The sequence below is a fragment of the Bison bison genome, unplaced genomic scaffold, assembly GCF_000754665.1.
Source record: "Bison bison bison isolate TAMUID 2011002044 unplaced genomic scaffold, Bison_UMD1.0 scf7180017858048, whole genome shotgun sequence".
Taxonomy (NCBI): domain Eukaryota; kingdom Metazoa; phylum Chordata; class Mammalia; order Artiodactyla; family Bovidae; genus Bison; species Bison bison.
Genome location: NW_011488621.1, coordinates 953,095 through 974,558, shown reverse-complemented (window position 1 = coordinate 974,558; position 21,464 = coordinate 953,095). Strand labels below are relative to the sequence as shown.

Sequence of the window (21,464 nt, the reverse complement as noted above, 5' to 3'; positions counted from 1 at the left end):
CTAGATTCTAATGGCTCTTTTTTAACGCCACCATCCACCTCGGTCACTGCCCCAGCCTCTGCCTGCCCACCTTAAGATACAGCCCGCTGAGGGCAGAAGGTTATTTTCCGAGCAGTAATGAAAAGTAAGCCTGCTTCCTTTGACAAACCACAGAGAGAAAGCGGAGCGGGGCTCACTCACCGGGCATTCCTGAATGCAGCGTCCTCACCGAGAGTGGCTCTCTCTCTCTCCTAAGAGGAAGCGCGCGCGGGGCTCATGCCTCCCGTCCCGGAATCGGGGGCCGGCAGAGCGAGGGGGGCCGGCAGGGGGGCTGGGGCGCCGGAGCCCGAGGCGGGGTGCTGGGCGCGTGCGCCTGCCAGGCGGGGACAGATGGAGAGCTGACACTCCGGATTGCACTTGGAGCAGAAATGTGGATGATGACAGGAGCACATGTGGCCTTGAACCCAGCCCCGTCTCTCCAGGCAGAACAATGACAGGGACGTGTGGGCCACCCTGGCCTCCCCTTACCCCCTGGCCCGCTCTCCGCAACTTCCAGAGCACCGAAGAACAGGAAAGTAAAAATGCAGAATGATAAGCTAAATGCTGAATAATTCATTCCCCACCACCACCACCCCCACCCAGCCCCTTGCAAGTTAACCCTTATCTTGCCGGAAAGAAGAGAAAGGCGACCTGCCCGCCCCGCCCCCCCCCCAACACACACACCTCCCACGGCTCACAAGGGGAGCTATCCCTTACACGTTCATAGGTTAACAACCCCCATCATTGGGCACTTTATTTAAGAAAAAAGAAAAAAAACGGAGGCAGGGACCTCGAAGCTTGTTTACTGAACTGGAAATCCAAAGCAGCATAAAAAACCTGTTCCAAGACCCTGTAGACTGTGCCAGTTTATCAGACGGAACACAAGTCTCAGAAGCATTCCCTTTGTCAGCTTCTCAGTAGTGTGTGTAAAATAGAACACATTGGAGGAGCAGAAGCAGACCACTTTATTTTACCAGCGTGCTTTTAACCCCCTGGGATCCCTGCGTTGATATGCTCCAAACATGCTTAGCTTACTCTCCTCTACCTTGCATAGAGATCCATAGGAGATGAAAACAAAATCTTCACTGTAAAGCCTTTTCAAAAGCTGAACAATCATGTCCTCCTGCTTTCTGATTTTTTTTGCACGCTCTTAAATGTTTATCCCTCCCATGAATAACACATACCCAGCCAGGTTCAATGGACTCTTCCCTATTAAGCTTTAATGGACACCATGATATATAAAACTACGAGCCTTTGTTAGAGTGCTTTATCTAAAGCCGGCTATTTTCCTCTCAGCAGTCCCTCTTTAGTCCTTTGTAAAACATCCTTGCCTCATAGGAGAAACATATGCCTGCCTGCCTTGCGTGCCTTTTCTGCACACACAAAAATGCCAGGCAGAAGGAAAATACTGTTCACTTCTAAAACTCTTCCTCCATTTAACACTGGCACATCTTTCCTAGGTTTCTGTGTGTTTGTTTTAACAACACGGCACATGATGAGACACAGCCCTCAGGCTTTACCTTTCCAGTGGCTGTTCAATCCAGTATAAACAGAAACAACTCCACTCAGGAGCCTCTGACCAGCCCGCAAGCTCAATGAATAGACAGCCAGGAGCATCCCCCTTAACTCTTGCCCTGCCTTCACAGTCTTCAGCTCGTCCTGTGCCTATTCTACCCTTTCCATATGCTTCTGGCCCTTATCAGATTGATTTTCCCCCTACTTGCTGCCTCAAAGAAAGCATAAAAACAAACCCATCTGAAATCAGAGGCAGTGACTCTTGACTTCTGCCTCCTCCCTCTTCCTATACCTCTAGCCAAGAATGCACACAACCTGTTTCAAAGCGCGCACACACATACCCTGCACAAACTAAAAATAGATCATTTTTGCTAAACAGTGCCAATCAATAAGAACTTCTACAGCCCCCCAATAAGAAGTGCCGTTTCATCGAGTGAACCCCTCAAAAATCCATCACTGTCAAGAGACAACTTGTAAAAAGACTACAATTCATAATGATTACTCCATTCTGTCACTAATAGTATATTGCACTCTATTTATGAGGCCAATCTTTTTGTTCATCTTAGTTAGATGTCACTTGTAATGAGGTTCTGTGTAATGGATTTCAGAACAGTTACGCACTGATCTCAAACATTCTTATGACAGAAAGCTTTATAGCAGGCATGAGTGTGATAATCAATTAACTCCTGCTGTAAGGACCTTTATGAAATTCAGCATTCTAAATCTGTAGGTTTTCATTCTTAAAGAGAGCATTTTTTTTAAGCCACTCAATGCTACATGGCACTGATTTTTTTCTTTTTAATACCATACCTAAGTTAGAAAGAGAACATTTTCACAGTGGGGAAACCCAACTTTCATCAATATGCATGGTGAATCACTTCTAAAACAGAAAATCACAGGACAGAAATGCAATACACTTGAAGAAAACTGGATGATATCCGGTTTAAAAACTGGGTCTTAATATCGGTACACTGCAAGTCCCTATACCACAGCTCAGAAAATTGAACTTCCATATGCCATGTGATTATGTATCTTTTCTATGTGTAAAAAAGCTTTTTAAGCTGTTATCTGACTACAGTAATTGCCACTTTAAATTGATCCACGTCAACAAAACCTGGATCCCTGGAGATTCTCACCTAGAAGTCTGATTGCAGAACAGGCCTCACAGAGTGTGCGCACACCTGAGGCTAGTTCAGCATTTTCTCCAGGAACCAGTTTCCTCCTCTTACCCTTTAATCCATGGAGGCAAGCAAAGCACCAACCTCACTTGGCAGTTCTCCCTGGACGGGGAAGCCTGGATATACAGTTCTATACACTTACTTAAACAGAAATAATTTTCCCTTTAATTAAAAAAAAAGAAAGAGTACAAGGAGCCAAGATCTCTAGAATCCAAATTGTAAAACAAAAATAGATAATCAATAACATGATGAATCCATTTATATACATGAGTGGGGAAAAAAGAATATCTAAGTTTTATCTGATGCCAAACACTGTCTTGAATTGCCACTAGGAAACATATTTTTAAAAATTAAAATATATTCAAAACGAAAGACTTCACCGCTAAGTATCATCCTTAGAAGAGCCATGTTAACGCATGTCTTTTAATTAAGAACACAGAGCATTTTCAGGGCAATTATTTTAAAGAGGGCCATCTAAGAAAATCACCTTCCAAATCAGTAACTTTAGTCAACAACTGAATGCCTGGCTCCCAAAATAATACATAAATTTTTGACAATATATTTAGCTCATTAGAAAGATGTTACGGCATTTTATTACTCTAAGGTGTTTCTCACTTGTTTCCAAAACAGACCATCCCTATCTTAGAGACTTCTCCTTAGTTCAAACCTAACTTACCAACAGGGACTAAGAATCTTCTGACACTGTCTGCGGTTAATGAAAGCTCTCTACACTGGGGAAGGGAGAGTTTGAGTTAAAGCTTTTCCACAGGTCTTCTCAACTTTCCACTTGCTTCGAGCAGGCTGTTGTGATACACTGTGACTTCACACAGTGGGTATTAAGTGAGTTAATTCAAAGGAGCTGAAACCTCATTGATCCTAATTGAAAGCAATACACCCAACCAAATACCTTCCTACCCCATCTGCTCTGGTCTGCCACCAGCTATTCAATACAAGAGAATTAATAGTTTCAGATATTCTAACCGACCCAATAAAAGCACTCATTTAAGCAGGGTTGCATTAACAAAGTGAAAAAACAAGGGCAAAATGGGTTCAAAAGGAGCATTTTACTCCTAGTTGCCTTTAACAAAGCTGAAGAAGGCTGATTCTGACTTTTTATGTGCAAGACTTGATAAACTGAATGGGAAGGCACTCAGTGATCAGCCAACGAGCATTGATGAATGGTCATTAAGACCCCCCTGCTCTTAGGGGAGACCCGTCCACAAAGTGGCACACCAGCTTGAAAGGGCGGACTCACTAATGTCCAGATCTCTCCGCTTGCTTGTTCCACTTTCAATTTCAGACCACTGGCCACCAAATGAGGCTGACATATTGGAAAATAATGTTTTATGGGCGAGTGGTAAAAAATAAAATGGAGGCATTAGCTCTGCTTTCAAATTCAAATCTGCTAGTTTTGTCAGACCCCAAAGGTTTTGATTTTCCACCCAGCTGGAAGCTATTAGTGTTTTCTAAAGGCATCCCACTGACAGGGCAAACCTACCTAATGTGTGAGCTGTTGGGCTAAGATGGACCTCTCTTTTGGATGATTTCCTAACTTCTCATCACTTTGACAGTCAATTAAATAGATACAACACCTAATAAAAATGTACATTAATTTGTTTCTGCCACTGAAAGACATGTGAAACTGTATTAAATAAAGGCCCTAATAGGTTGTCTCCTGACAAAGATAAATCCAATAATACGTTGTCTGTAAGGAAAACAAACAGTTTTATGTTTATATAGTTAGGTTACAACATCAGATGCAGCCAACCAGAAAGAGATGAGTGGGATAGAAAAAAAAAATTAAGTTAAAAAGTTCAGTGAAGTGTTTTATAAAGGTAAGAGGAAATCTGCCACTTTTAAACTCCTTAATATAAATACTGGCTGTAAACAACCAGAAACATTCACACTATTTCCCTCAGATACTTCCTTTGGGGGAAAGGACTGGCAAACACCTGTATCTCCCCTCAGCCAGCCCACAGAAGGGCTCGCAAGAACTTTGCTAAATCACAGAAAGCAACAGGAGACATGATGGCCAGCTTGAGAATTTGAAGGTTATATAAACATCACGGGGTCAAAGAGTTATTTGGGGCTGTCCAAGAGGGCCTAAGTGGGGCAATAAGGTGGAATCAAGTAAAAGAAAACATGCTGGATAGAGGAAGCTTGTCTTAATAGGTGATTATGCCAGATATCACAGCAGCAGGAAGGCTTCACTGCTTGGATCTTTTGCAACTAGATGACAAAGTACCATACGAAACAGTGTCTCATGGAGAACATGCTGTATGGTCTGTCAAGAAATCCAACTCTACCAGGGCAAGTGGCAGGTCAAGAGCTAGAAGTCATGACCCCTTGCCTTCACCTGTGACATGTCAAACCAGAGGGCTCAGGACCCTTTGATTTCTGTATCTCCAATCAGTTAGAGTGAGTTAATGTGCTCTAAACTGTGATTTGAAGATTCCAATCATAACATACTTTTAAACAATAGCGATGACCTAAGCTGATAAGCTGCAATGTCTAATTTCTTTTTTTTTTTTTTTACCATCTTCAATGTATAGAGAATACAATGTTAGTTATAACATTCCAACAATTTTTTAGGCACTATTTTTGATTCTCAACTCTGGGTGAAATATAATATCCTCTACATATGAACAAAAAGACATGTACCAGTACATTTAAGTATGTAGGGACCATGTATGTGTATTTCTGTAAAATGAAATCTGTTTAAGATAAAATATCACATGCCACAAATAAATAAAATCTATATTCATAATTACTGTGAACTGTTTCTAACACTGCTGAGTCTTTAAAATATTGCAATGTACTGAAGTTCTTTTTCACCAACAAGTTTTGATTTTCAATATCTACTATCAAAATAATTCTGAAATGATAAAAGCTTTAACACTTGCATTGTCTGCATGTTGCATTATTTAAATGCAAGCTCCAAACCCAGCATCATTAAGTGCAGATTAATCCACAGGCACCAGCAAAGGGTTAAATTATTTTTAAAACTTTAAAGTAAAACACTTCCTTAGTAAGCCACACGGCTGTGTATTAGCTGTATCAACTCTGCCTCTTCACACAAAAGCATTTTCCTATAAAAACAATCACACTCTACTTACATGTAAAATCTGCCAATAAGTTGTCATTTAGTTTCCTTGTATGTCTCTTCCCTACAAAAATCACTCAAATAATATAAAAGACACTCAAACTATACCCATCCCTTACCATTTGACAAGGACTATAACACTATATGGAAAACCTTTGTTTCAATGTCACCAGCTCCCCATCCTGACTAATGGCTAGTTAGTTTTGTTAAAAGCAAGGGTGATGGCGTATGCTCCAATGAACTTTCCCTCCTCCCAGCAGCAGAGACAAAAACCTGCGGCTCTGCTCTGTGCAGGCAGCCATCTGGACAGCTTTCCCTGGAAGCCCAGCCCACACCACACTGCAGGCAAAATCGGAGGGCTCCAGAGCTCTGTGGGGCTATTCATGACATACCAATTTCACATTTTCTGCTTGTACGCTTGCAACAATAAATGCTAATGAGGACTATGAATGACAATTTTAAAGACAATAAAAAGGTCTCCAAATCCCTTGCATATGGAGACACTGTTTTCAAAACTTCACCTTCTGTTACAGAGCTTTTGGAGTCCAAAGAAGAAAAAAAGAATAACCTAAGGAAAACAATAAGATGATCAAAGCACAACTGAATCCTTAAGTTTTCGAAAGAAAGCAATCTGTGTAAGCCAAACAGACCACAGAACCCATCACCCCTATGGACAGCCCTGTGAATGCACAGGGTACCTTTATCTCTATGGCCTTTGCTTTCAGCAGACATGTAGCTCAGCAAATGCAATTCCTACAAAACACTTATCGTTTTTTTTAGAGTTTAGGAATTCGAAAGGCAGCATTTGTCCAAAAATAATATAATCATCATCATTAATCACACTTTGGCAAAGTAAGTGTTTAACATCCCACACATCTTTAACTAAATGTAAATGCAAAGTGGTCCTCTTCTGAAGACATCTATTCTCAAAATAATGCAACGGTTCTGGGTGATGAAACTATAAATCACGTTCATGTGCCTCTTTTAATTTTTCTCTATTTTCCAAATCTTCTAAAGCGAGCATGTATTACATTTTTGAACCAGAATAAACAATAAATATTACTTTCAATACAAAGAGAGTGCTAAACAAAAGATAGAAATGTTTTTAACCTTGATAGCAATTAAACTATTTTTCACAGCAACAAAAATAAAACAAAAGATTCGTCTTACTATAAATTGTGTGCAGGGTAGTCTTCTCATTAAGACGGATTAAAACACTTTCAACAAAATCCACCAGGTGGAGCAAATACACAGCAATAATAATAAAAAAACAAAAATCCCAGTATCTTTTCATCATATTCCACCCTCCCCCCTGCCCCCTGCCACAGGACTTTTCTAACAAACTCTCCATTTCTCTCTCTCCACATTGAAAATTAGTAAAATCTATCCGTACATACTAATTTGCCACCTTTATAAACAAATTCAAACTTACACAAAAAAAGATGTTTAACTACCACTGATTCCATTAAAGTTTTCATTCCAAAACTGCTTTATTTGTTCAAATAATACCCAGCACAGTGTATATGCTTTTATGACAATATAAATTTTTAAATTACTGTTTCATTCTGACCCTACTGGGTTTCGTGGTCATGAACCCCCTTCTCCTCCTGCTTCACAAGACCAAGCAGCAGAATAGAATGTAATTCTGTACATTCTGAAATACACCGAACAGTAGTTAAAACCTATAAAACTCAACCGAATAATTTTTACTCTGTATGGAAATTTCACTTCTGACTTTTACTAAAATTACTCTGAATTGCAGGCACCAGACTACTAAAATTTTGGAATACTGTGGCTTTTTTTATCTGTTATACCAAAATGTCCTATTTTGATTCCTGATGATAAATTAACACATGCCCACGGTTACTAATAAATTTTGGCGTTTCCCTTCTCCTTTCTGGAGTAATTCACTTCCTCTCAGTCTCTTTTCTCAAGGATCTGCTTTTTTTCTTACTGTTTTCACTCCACATTTACTGGGCACACTCAGCACGAGGCACCAACGCCACTTTCTTCCTACTTTGCTCTTTAATTCCTGGTGCCACCACCTGCAAGCCACAACTCTTCCCCAGACACTTTTCAAAGTCCTCCAGGTTTTTCTCATGTTATACACTCCCTGCTGCTAAGGCCTAATACTGTAACTGGCAGTAACCTTACTCGCATAATAAGAAAGCTCTAGGTAGATAGAACTTCTAGAAAGCTGAAGCCTGAAAGAGGGAACCTGAAGTTTGTCAGTGGAGGAGGACACCAGTCAGGAATGTTGACTGTGGCTTAAATTATATTTACATGTTTTCTTTTCTCATATTTATACTGATGTTGAAAGAGAAAGACTCTGAAAGAAATGCAGCAGGCTGATACATAAATAAACATGCAATGCCTGAGGATACACATAACACTTATGGCAGAGCTACTTATGCTAGTGCATAATAGATCATGGTGATGCCAGCTCCATCACAAGACGCACCAGGCTAATCCAATTATTTAAATGATTATATACTTTTTGCTGGAGTGGTAGACAAACACATAAAATATTGACATTGCTTCCATAAATATAATATGAAAAATAAGATTTGAAAATCGTTCCTACGAAACTCTCCTCTGCAAAGTCCCAATATCTTTATTCTTTGCAAAGAATGGAATCAATTTCCTGGAGCTGGGCTCCTGCACAACACAAAGGTCCACACAGCTCTCTTTACCTGCTGCAACTCCTATTAACATTAATGCGATGCACGCATGTGCATCTGAAGGGTAAATGCCCTGAAGTTTGCATGACAGAATCCTAGTGAAGTAGTTGGAAAAAGCAAATCACTGCACATGTATTCACACTTTCCCCTCCCTTTGCAGGAAACCCCACCACCACCACCTTGCCCCGCCCCCCCCTCCGCCCCCCAACAGCACACACATTTCATCAGCCCACACTGTGGATAAAGAACCTGCTGGATTTTCTCATGGAAAGATAACATCTTGTTAAACTCTAGGGATCTCCCAAATGGTTCCATCTCCAAGCATTCCTCAGAGTCTTCACCCTATAGGACTCTCAAATTGGCCACACATTTCTGTCCACCTAGTATTTCTTACCATCCCCAGCTACATCAAAGGGTGTGGCCCTTCCCACAGCAAATGTCCAAGTCGCCATATGTAAACTGCATGGAAAAGGAAAAAAAAAAAAACAATCTTCACTGTTCTGTCACTTTTGTTTAAAAAATGGACTATTCTGTTCTCATGGACAGATGAAGATTCCAAAACGGCCTCGTAAAAATAACCTCTGAATTACTAGTTTCATACCAAACTACCAGTGAATCTGACCCAAAAAGGCAACATGGGAAGGACAGTAAAGAACAAGAATTAGGAAAATAAGAACCCATTAACTGAGACCAGTCCTGCACTGGTTAACGTCTGTGGCTGCTGACAGAGATATGTGTTTCATGGCGAGGCCAGAGTGTAAAATGAAAAAGACAGATCTTTAAACTCATTAAAAAACAAAAAAAGATCAGCACGTCTGTCAGCTTGGTCCAGAAAGAGAGAAAGAGAGGAGGGACACAGCACTGGCAGGAACCTCCAATTCCTGACCAAACCCTCTTCCACACAATGCCTCCAGAAAGCAAAGGAACCGGGGCGGGAGCCAGCCTGACGCTGGCGGACAGACAGGGCTGGCCGCGCAGGATGTCGGAGCGCCAGGCGGCCGCGGAGATACCGGGCGTTCACACACCCGCCGGCGGGCTGTTTGGCTCTTCAGGTAATTAAACGAGGAAGCGGGGTGCTGGGGGCGGGCCTGACCCCGAGGCTCCCCGGCGCCCCGGTCTGCAGACCGACTTCCGCGAGAACCGCCCGGAGCATCAACACAGCAGCTCTCTCCTCCTCCCTGTCCGTTTCCTTCTGCACCTCTTCCTAAAGCTGACCCAGAAACACATCCTCTCCACAAAAACAGCCACACCAGGCTCGGAGCCTCTGTGTGCTGCAGAAACCTTTGTGCTGTTCCCTGCCAGGACCCTCCAAATTTTAAAAAGAAAAAAAAAAAAAAAATGCCCTCATGGCAGGAACTTCGTCAAGATTCATCTAAGCCAAATCTAGGTAAAAACGGGGGCATCTTCAGCAAGATGTGTTATTCAAAAAGAATACTACCCCGCTAATCATGTGTCTTCGCTTGCACCCGATTAAAGTAGGAATCTTTACCCTCAGAAAGCTCCCCAAGAAGTCAGTCATTTTGATAATCCAGTTCACAAATCAAACACTGGTTGGATGGTATAATGAATACTGTTCTTTTCCGTTTTGATAACGAGCATTATGGTAAGCAAATACCACCTATGGTCTGGTTTATTATGTCTCATCCAAAATCTTAATTTTTTAAAAAACTCTAAAATGTTTCTTCTCTACAAAGAAAGTCACTAGGAAAACTCAGGAATGTTAAAAACAAATCCCTTAAAAGATAAGAAAGTAGAATACACACATTAAGTAATGATTAGAAACATATAAATAATATATTCTTTCTTCATCTCAGAATCCATAGAGTAAAATATTGGCTGAAAGAGACAGAGACCAAAAGAGAGATGAATACAAAAGCATGCCTGCTTGTCTGTGTTCAACACAAAGAACATTAAATGAAAACAACTGGCACGCTGCCAAATTCCTATAGAGGCAAAGAGATTCAAATAAATTGATTTCACGCATCACACTGACCTGGGATCAGTGTGCAGAGCTACAATAAGCTCAAAGCTCCATGTGGGGTAAAGCCCATTCATGCTATCAGACCTCTCAAACATGACCAAGAAAGACTAGAAATAAATGCAAATGCTCTCAAACCTCAGCAATTTTGCTTAAGAAAATAACTCTCTTCTTTTCCTAATAAAGATACAAATATCTGGAGGTACACAGCACCATCTAAATTAAACGTTTTTATTTTTAAAAACACAAGTGTGGCTTTTGAAACGCATACAGTATCTTAAAAGTGGTACTAATAAATATCCCATCCCATGATTCAAGCATAAATACAAACACTTTGCAACAAGTTTCCTGTGTCATAACTGCTTCCATTCTAATGCCCGTGCATCTTTTAGATGACCAGTTAATTTTTTTATATGACAAATACTGGAGCCCTTCCTTAACAGTTTATAAGAGCAAGCTCCTCAGGCTGGATACCACTCCTGACTGTCCCAAATCTGCCCAGTCCTCACAAAGACACACAATAACAAGCTGTAGAAAACTGAACATTATGCATATTTAGGATATGCTTTAAAATACAGGGGGAAACACAGCAGCACTTTGCCTTTACATAAGCCCCCACCGAAGCTGGTGACTGTCCCTAAGGCATCATTGCTCTCCTGGCCTCCCCAAAGACACAGGCTTGTCTCCTGGTGACCCCCGCCTGGCTTCAAACTCATCACAGGGACCAGACTCTCTAGCACCACCCGAGGCCACTGGCGCTTACTGCCCCAACTGTTCACCAGCTCCTAGTTCTTTGTTTTTTCTGCTTCCAGATTACAACCCCAAGAATCCAATGGACTCCACGTTTTTTGTAAATTTAAAGTACGTGATTTCTGTCTCTCTCTACTTCTTGGCTCAACCCCATATTTATCTATATACACCCTCTACCATCACACAAAAAAAGAAAAAACTAGGAGTAAACTTTTCAATGCCACATGAAACATAAAGAAAACCCAACAGTTATCAAATAGGCAAAGACACACAATTAGATACATATATGCACATATATGTGTGTGTACATACATGTGTATATATACTGTGCGTGGACACACACATCATTTTAAGTATGCATACTCACACACAGAAGAAAGAGAGAGAGAAGAAACAGCAGGGTGTTTTTGATACCTGATGCTGAGGCTTGGCATTTGCATATTGTAACAAACAAAATGCATTAACTTGTTTTAAAATATGTCTCTGTCATGCATTTTTGCTTTAAATGTGAATCTTCCATGCTGCAATGGTCACAGAGATATGCCACGTGACCGGAAGAGAGCATGGTTAGAATGGTGTGGAGGTGGGTAAAGACCCTGACACTACATACCTGCAATACACGCTCAAGTTTTAAAATCCAATTTTATTTTCCAATTTGAAATCTGCACCTTATATATTTTGATCATACTGTTAAGCTGCATCCCCATACAGATACATAAGGCAGAAAGCAGAGAATTATATCCTCTGTGAAACAAAGTGCTTTCTTCTGATGGAAGATGAAGAGAAAGCAATTCTAAAGCAAGGGTTGCTGTTATTATTACCAGTTTGTTTCCTTAATGCTATTAACACCTTCCTTTCTACACTGGACTTGAGAAATCTTGTTGCTTTTTTTTTTCCTCTTGAATCTCCCTCCCACCGCCCACCCATTCCCACCCTTCTAGGTTACTAGACAGCCCCAGTTTGAGCTCCCTGAGTCATAGACCAAATTCCCATTGGCTCTCTATTTACATAGGTTAGTGTACATGTTTCCATCCACTCTCTCCATTTGTCTCACCCTCTCCCTCCTCTCTGGACTTAAGAAATCTAATCAACAAAAATTTGAGTTCTCAAAAAATTAATTTTTAGTAACAATAGTACTTTGGTAGGAAGACAGAAGCAGAAGTGAGAGATGGATGTCTCAGCTACTCAGTAGGTTGAACTCCTTGTCTTCTCTTTTGAATTCATGTCTCTCACTAATTACGGTAGAAGAACATCCTAACAGGACGATGGGGGAAATGAAGACAAATACAGACAGAAACTAAATCATGACTTAGGTTATCTCAAAGGAGCCTAGAACTGTACAGAGAATCATTTCACTTTCTCTGGACTTTCAACAACAAAACACCCTCATTTGCCAATACCTTCTCGGAAACTTGAAGAACAAACCAGTATGTCTTCAGAGGAACCGCAAGAGTAGATGTTATGTGTGTGCTGGAGGTGCGGGTGGGGGGCATCTGTGTTTCCAGAACACTGGCCATGAACGGTAAATATTTTGCTACCCTCTTTTCCATATAGTCAAGCAGGCAGTCACAGGACTTCAGAAACCCCCTCCGAATCACTGGAGTGCCAACCAGTATCATAGAACATTTGCGCTGCCTCTCAACCCTTCCTAGGCACGGTTTGTCTTTAGTCATCTGTACTTCTGTTCCACTCCACTAAGCCTGAAACAGAGCTGGCTGCTGGAGGCATCAACTCTCTGAAATTCATAATACAGGCCTGTCCTTAATTATTAAATGTTGCAGACTTTAAGAAGTCACTTGCCAACTGGGAAACGGTTTACATTTTGTTTACGGTTTTCCTAAAGTTAGATATCACTTTTTTTTTTTTAATGTGTCTATGGACACATTAAAATAAATTCTGCTTAGAAAGGACATTTACCCACAAGTTGTTTTTTTAATCCAAATCAAACAGAAGAAACAATAAATTGAATAGCATTTTTCCCTCTTTAGTCAACAAACTGTTTCAGAAAATACCATCTCTAGTTACAATAAACACAGAAATCATGGCATAGTTTTTACTCTTTAACTCCAAGTACATCTTATAACAGATGCATTACAAAACATGGCGAGAAGCACAGCAACAAGAAGAGGGGTAAAAACAAAATTGGTACTTAATCATTTGCTATCAAACAAGGATCTCACAGCCAATCCCACATCCAAAGATTTCAAAGACAATTTCTTAAAATATGTAATACAAATTTTTTTATCAACCGGCACTAGAAAAATAAAGGAAAATCTTTACAAGAATAATTTATTAGGGAAAAAAACACAAAAGATTAATTTTGGGCATGTAAGTAAATCACAAAGTCAAAATATTTGTCTGTTCCTTACCTTGACAATATTCAAAGTTCCCCTTTTTCCGGCAGTCACCTATTACTAAACTCAGTGCTCTCCAAGTGTTTCTTTTGACAGATATCATTCTCCACCAATCGCTCTGCTAATTTCCTCTCTCCTTTTCTGACTGGGACAGATATTATGTTCACCAGCCCAGAGATCAATCTTTTCTATTGACAACAACAAAGGGAAAAAAAACGCATATATCACAACCAGTCTGAAGTATTACACCCATCTACTTAAAATACTAGGCCAGTTTTGTTTAAGAAACAGATACAAGTCCTTCTAAATTTTAGAAAAATCCAAAACAACTCCCATTTTCTGATTCCCTCCAGGGCTCTAAACCCTCCAATCATCTGACTCAAAGCTGGATACTACTCTTCTTTCCTTAAGTTGGGTCTAAAACATACATACATCAATACCTTAAAAGAACACATTAGATTTTACCTGTTTTATTTTTTTTTAAATTAATCCGTCAGTTATAGTTTCTTTAGAAAATGATTTTAGACACTGCATTTTTTGTTTTATTTTTTTGGAATTTTACATGCAAGTTAAATCATATTTCCAAACAACGTGGTATCCCCATTGTTTCACTGTTCTGAAATTTACATACTGCCATCATTCCGAAACAACTGATAGCAGTGACTAATCATCTTTATGCAACCAACCAGTTTGAAAATATTAGTAACAACAATTGTTAGTGAATCGTTTCACCAAATAAACCAACTTCTACTACTTTTTATTTTTCCCTAAGCAGTCCAGATATTCTCATTTGTCCTGCTAGATCCGTCAGGCTTACCGTTCATTCATTCATTCATTCTCAAACGCCCACTATTTATTACTCACCCACTATTACTAGTACCACCACTACTCTGAATAGAACAAGTATTACTATTTAGTTCTAATAATCTATGAGATATAAATCTAGCACAATCATGCACATAAAGCAATAACTCAATAAATGTAAAAGAATAGATTTATAAAAGCAGTCTCAAAATATTACTAAGGCTATTACTGCCATTTTTTAAGAGACCAAACTATTCCCTAGAAATTGAAATTGCTGAATATACATGCTCTAATGGACATAAATAAGCAGATTCTATTATTTTTTAAAAAAGCAAATGCCCTTTATACACAATGACTCTTCTATCATGTAATCAGTTGTTTCTCATTCTTAATGGCAAAATTTAAATATATGTATATTGTAAACAGAAGATAAATAAGTGCTATTAGGAAAAAGAAGAAAATGGACACTTTCTTAGATTTGGGTATGATTTCTGATATTTAGTGCCTCAACAACTTCAACAAAAAGCACTGGAGAGCCCGATACAGTAAATCCTACCTGTGTGGGCCATATTGAACAATCTCCATTAAACAAATGAAGGAAGCCAAGTACATACAAATCCCCTAGAGTCTAAGTCTTTTTCCTCCTTCTCATGACTGCTAAACACCAGACTACTGTCTGGGTTTATTATCAAAAATTGTATAGTGGGTCTCAGTTTTGAGGCACATAAAACTACCATGTGGATAAACTTTTATAAGATAAATCTCTCAATTATAACTGATCTCCCAGTATAGAATATTTTGTTTCACTTTTTAACTTCCCATGTGTCTGTTTTAATCAGAGTATTCTGAAGTGAATGGAGAAAAGTTGGCAGGAAGATAGTGTTACAAAGTATTTCAAGGGTACATGTTTTTCTTAAATGTTAACATGGCACAGATATACATTCAGGCACAGATATACATTCAGGTAATGCACAATGTAAACCTCAGTTACCCCTGAGGATTCTTCCTACTCAACAGTTCTTACATATGAAACATTATATCACAGAAAATAAGATAATTCACCTAAAAAAAAAAGAGGGGGCACTTCAAAATAATGATTGGAATATTACCTTTGTGCTTCATACCTCCAACACAATAAATGATCTTTTGATATAAAATAACAATAAAATGAGTAACGGTAATGAGTACTAAAGAATACACATTCAGATTATTTGTGATACTTACACACTAAAGTCTATATCACATGCAACTGAAATTTCTCTATCTTTAATATTGCTTTGTTCCAATCCTCAGCCATTAAATCTGCAAAAATCTCATTATGAAGCAAACATACACTGAGACCAGTTTAAAAGCTAAACTCTACCAAGAGTAGAATGCCTCAAACAATTTGTAGTTCTACAAGAGTGTTATTAAAAAGGCTCAACATGTTGTATTACCATGGAAATTGTGGAAAACATACATTCCCAAACAAATATTACTTTTTCTCAATGGTATGAAGTAATGAAAACCACATGTGTAAATCTGCGATCCGTGCAGTAGTTCAAGCTGCAGCTAATAGAAAATACAGAAAGTGAACTCTGCTATATAAAGGATTCTTGTTACAGAAATATAATGTGAAAACCAGATGCAGACAGAAAATCTTAATCACAGATGGGAATGTAATCACTGGCACACAGAATACTTTTTTGATCAATCTTAACCATATGTGCAATGTATTTATTTTCTAAGGAATGCAATAACTTGAGAGAACCTTCTATTTGAATTCAGTTAACCTCATATTTATAATGCTTTTATCTTACTCCCCCATCCCTTCAATGTGTACACTGAGCCAAGGTTTTAAAAGGAAGAGTTGCTGGCCTTGGCAAATCCTTCTTGTATCAGTTTATCTTTCAAAGTTTTAATAGGATGTAAAAGACTACACACATCAGACTCAACCTCAAAAGCGATCAAGTGCAATTCCCCATTTCTGTGTTTCTCAATCACTGCCAGGAATCCCTTCACTGCCTAAACACATTTCTCTTTAGAATTACATCAACACTTGGGGCATTTTTTCCCTTAGTAAATAAGACACAGCTATTTCAAAAATGAGGATTTAACACACCTCTTTTTATCAGTCTGAAGTGAATCAACTCTTAATTTTTCTGTTTCCTTTTCACAAAAACATCTTGTAACATAAAGACCGTCCCTTTACTTTAATAAAAATACAATTAGTTTTCTGTTCCACAAAAGGAACCCGCAATATCATAACCGACTTAGAAAACATTTTATCTCAGTAAGCACAGCCCCTAGTACTGGGCTGTAGCCTACACCTGTCAAGGCCTCCACAGTCTCATTTGTAGGACAATTCTGTATCCCCCTGGTTTGAAACAGCCTCACTTAGGACTACATTCAACTTCTAACAGGAAGTGATTGGGACACTGTTATTGGGGTGTCCCTCATCAGAGGTCACATGAACTAAATTTCAAGACTCCAACTGCACAAGATTCCTTAAGCTTCTATGACACATACTCATCCTGAGTCTCCTTCTTTCTTCTAACTATTCACCCCCTGATATATTCATAGAAACACATAGTCCTTCTTCTCGCCTCGTTCTGACATTCAAGACCCACCATGATTTGGCACAAATCTGCACCTTTTCAGCCTCTGCTCCATCCATCCCCTTAGAGGGTGCAGCTCTTCAGTGGATAAACTCCCACAGAATGCAACATCTCATCTTTATGGATTTGTCCATTAACTCCTCCAGACTAGTGGATGACTAGCTTCTTCTCAACTCCGGTTTCCCTCAAGTGTGACCTCAGAGACGGTTTCCCTCCCGTCCAAAGTAAAGTCTCTCCACGACCAGCAACACCGCCCACCATTCTCTCCAACATTGGTTTAATTGTCTTCATTGCATTTAACACTACGGTGAATAATCTTACAACTGTTTCTATTGTATGCCTTGTACTCCTCAACTATAAGGTCTATTACAGCAGGGGTCTTGTCTGTTTTGCTCATTACTCTATCTTCCAAACTTAAAACTGTACTTGGCACCTAAAGAGAATGAAAGAAATGAATCCCACCTAATGAAATGCTATAAAGGTCCAATTCACACCCAATGACCATCACAGACATTTCCGTGACCACTCTCAAGGCCTACGATCATTCTTTCTTCTTTAAACTGTAACAGCATTTATGGTCTATATCAGGCTGGGCAACCTTTATCTTCCAGATACTGTTCATACGAGCCCATTCCCATCAATACTGTACAAACACAGGCCGCTACGGACATCACGCAGCGCATCCACAGCGAGAAGCCAGCCCTTCCTCCCAGAGGAAGCGCTAGGGAACCACGGTTAAGGACTGCAGGTAGCATTAAGTCCATCCAACCTCTAAGGTTGTTACGCACAGACTTATCCCCCAGTTGAGTTTACCAGGTGGGTTTCCTGCTCTGGAAAGGGTCCCATCTTATTCTCCTTCTGTCTTCAGATCTTACCTTGATGCAATATATGCATTTTGTTGTAACGGCCATGAGAGGGGCCAGGTTTAATCAACAGTCTTCAAGGCCAGTGCCTGACTCATAGAAGGAGTTCACTCAATACTGGCTGAGAGAACAAAGGAATAAAAAATAACTTATACCATCTTGTCTTTCTTCCAGCTTCTTCCTCTTATTGTCATAAAGCACCATCTTAAAATACTTTAGATATAAAAGATTAAAAAATTAAACAGAAGGCAGGTGACCGATCTATGAATTATTTTTAGTCAAGGTGACAACATAGGATGATCAATAAGTTAACAAACCAGGCAACTGAAAATAGTAGGAAGCTCCAAAATTTCTCCTCTGCTATAGATATAATCTTCAATAAAATAAAATCTCCCAAAATGACTGTTCCTTACCTACACTGACCACTTAGAAGCCCACTCCACACAGATGGACTGGAATCTCAGGTCTTAACACTTACGAGCTATTTGACCTTGAAACAAGTCACTTAACCTTTCCAAGCTTTAGATGTAAATCTCTACAACAGGATGATTATACCTAACTCACCAGGATGAAAGAAGAGATAATCAATTGAGAGCAGAAAGGAGGCAATACCTATTTTAATTTTATCATTTAAAGCATTAAAGCACTAGGTCACTATTCAAAAATGACCTAGTGTAATCACAAAATCTCTTCCGAAAGTCACTGCTGTGCTAAATTATAATCAGTCAACAATACCAAAATATGTGGATGTAAGCTGCAGGTCCCTAAACATTTTGCAGTGGAAAAAAATAAAGAAATAACCACAAGCTAATGTTTTGTGATTCTTTTCCTCATCTAATTTCATCTGTGGAAGATCACCTAGAGGATAAGCAAAGAGAGAACCAATTATTTCCAAAGATTGGTTTCTCCAAATAAAGGCATCTGTTCCATCCCGGAAACATACACATAAAAGAAAAACAAGACTTTGAAAGTATATGCATTCGTGGTTGATGGCCACATGGCTAAAAAAAAAAATCTGTGATTGTCCAACTGCAAATATGGTCTGGTTGCTGCTGTTCCTCAACAGCTGATATCTCTCTCTCTCCTTTCTTCCCTTTCTTTTCTCCCTCTCTTCTTGCCTCAGAAACGTGTAGAGCTGTTGCTATAGTTCTGTACTCCAAATGGTAACTTTTCTAAGTACAGTGAGAAGTTTTGACAATTTTCCATTTTAATTCCCACCTGCAGTCTCTGTGGCTGGCCCTGTCCACAGGTAAAATGAATGGGATGTTAGGATTTAAAGACTTCCAGCGAAGCGGTAGTGAGCTCTAGAACAGAGAAGCCTGGGAGTCAGAAAATCCTGGTTCAGACCCCAGCCCACCACTCACGCAGGGTGATCTTGGGCAAGCGAGGAAGCCTCTAGGAGTGACTTGCAAATGAGCTCACTCACAGGTGAGTATTAAATAAGGCAACATGTGAATGTCACTCCCTGAAGGCATTCACTGGACCTCCTCCACACATACATCTGGCAAATTGAGAGAGAGAGGGAGAAGGAGTTAGAGTATTCGGGAGCAGTTCTCAGCTGAGATCTGTCCAGAAAACAGATATGGCAACCCAAGGAAGGACCAACAGGAGCCCCTGGCACCTAAGGGGTCAAAGGGGGACTTGGAAGAAGGAAAGCTGGGAGTCACAAAGATGGTTTTTAGCTGATCCAAAGGACAGTTCCAGCTCAGAAATATGTCCATGCATACAACACTCTGTGTATAATTTCGGGGAGCTCATCCTTTACAGAAAGTACAGTTATGAGCCATACGGTAAAAAAAGAAATAAAACAGGTTAAAATATGCATTTATGAACACGCAGGTGACGTAAGCACTTCAGTTTGCCCAGGGCTGCTATACATGGGGGTGCTTTTCGGTTGCTAAAACTTAAAGCTAAAATATGGTGGCAATAAACTGTACATTCTATGATATGAGAACACAATGAAAAGGGAGCAAGGGGGAAAGGGACTGGGAAAGAGATGACATGATCTTGCAAACAAAGATTTCACTTTGGTCTTAGCAATGAAATATTTGAGGACAGTATTAAGTAAATAACTGGAATTCAAGGCAGGAACTTTCACCAAATATTTAATAAAGCATCAAAAAGTACCCCCAACTGTTTCAAGCTCCTACCTTTAAGGAGTTTACAGATCAGGAGAGAAGTCTGAATCACATGGATAGCAGAAAAATGTTAGATGTGATAAATTCTATCTTTGAAGAAAAGATAGAAGGTATCTTCTTCAAGGAGATCAAACCAGGCCATCCTAAAGGAAACCAGTCCTGAATATTCATTGGAAAGAATGATGCTGAAGCTCCAATACTTTGGCCATCTGATGTGAAGGACTGACTCATTGGAAAAGACCCTGATGCTGGGGAAGATTGAAGGCAGGAGGAGAAGGGGAAGACAGAGGATGAGATGGTTGGATGGCATCACTGACTTGATGGACATGAGTTTGAGCAAGCTCCGGGAGTTGGTGATGGACAGGGAAGCCTGGCGTGCTGCAGTCCATGGGGTCACAAAGAGTTGGACACAACTGAGCAACTGAACTGAACTGACTTGAAGAATAGAGTTCATGGAAACTTGAATAGTTTCATTAGCAAGACAGGAGAGCACAAAGTGGATTCCCTGTAGAAACAAGTCTTAATTAAGGCTGAGGTGAGGAAGGCTAGCAAATCAGGGGCACTGTCTAACTTGAACATCTGTATATCCCCCAGGTATTAAACAGGACCACACTCTCCATTAAGTATTTGCTGAGTGAAGGTGACTAAGAAGGAACAGCCACACAGAGGGGAAGATCCTACAGGGGGCTTCCAGAAGAGAGTGGTGACCAGTTGGAGAGTGGTCAAGTCAGATGCCAAGTACAAGCAAGTCTTTCTGAAATGATACTGTGCTTCACACACATCATCTCACGCAATCCACCTGACAACCTTATGGGTCATGCCATTATTATCCAGCTGAGAATTATTTCAAGATGAAGAGTATGAGTTTCAACAAGTGGCAAAGCATTGGGGAGTTGGGTCTCTCTACTTCTCCACTTGACTGCTTTCTAGTAGAGAAGAGAAGGGTATCACCTTCCCCAAAGGAAGGGCAGAATCCCAGAACCATCCATCCCAAGCTGATGCTACAGTCTCTAACTTTACAGTGAGTAAAACAGGTACGAGGTCTGCAAAACACTCAAAAGACCAAGAGACATGCAACAAAAATTCTCCTTCCAACCCCCAACGCCTCAGCCTCACTTTCTTCCCATGGTGCAGTGCAAGCCGCTCAGCTGTGTCCGACTCTGTGACCCCACGGACTACACAGTCCATGGAACTCTCCCGGCCAGAATACTGGAGTGGATAGCTTTTCCCTTCTGCAGGGGATCTTCCCAACCCAGGGAGCGAACCTAGGTCTCCCGCATTACAGGAAGATTTTTTACCAGCTGAGCCACAAGGGAAGCCCAAGAATACTGGAGTGAGTAGCCTATCCTTTCTCCAGTGGATCTTCCCGACCCAGGAATCAAACCGGGGTCTCCTACATTGCAGGCGGATTCTTTACCAACTGAGCTATCAGGGAAGCCCCTTCTTCCCATAAAGCAAATACTATTATCAGATTCACATGCACAC

General features: G+C 40.1%; 1 protein-coding gene across 7 annotated transcripts in view; it reads right to left on the bottom strand.

The window, feature by feature from the left end:
* The window catches only part of RUNX1T1 (runt-related transcription factor 1; translocated to, 1 (cyclin D-related)), a 156,099-nt gene that overhangs the window by 116,076 nt on the left and 18,559 nt on the right, over positions 1-21,464 (bottom strand). The window contains exons 1-2 of one of the 7 annotated variants that reach the window (XM_010861933.1): positions 17,854-20,152; positions 13,593-13,765 (exon numbers count right to left, since the gene is read on the bottom strand). The exons of 3 other annotated variants lie outside the window; for them this stretch is intronic. In XM_010861933.1, the coding sequence (XP_010860235.1) occupies positions 13,593-13,680 (88 nt within the window). In that variant the 5' untranslated portion in view covers positions 13,681-13,765; positions 17,854-20,152. Of the gene's footprint in view, positions 1-180; positions 595-13,592; positions 20,153-21,464 lie in introns of those variants that run through there. 3 more of the 7 variants (XM_010861937.1, XM_010861926.1, XM_010861950.1) reach the window with 3 other exon arrangements.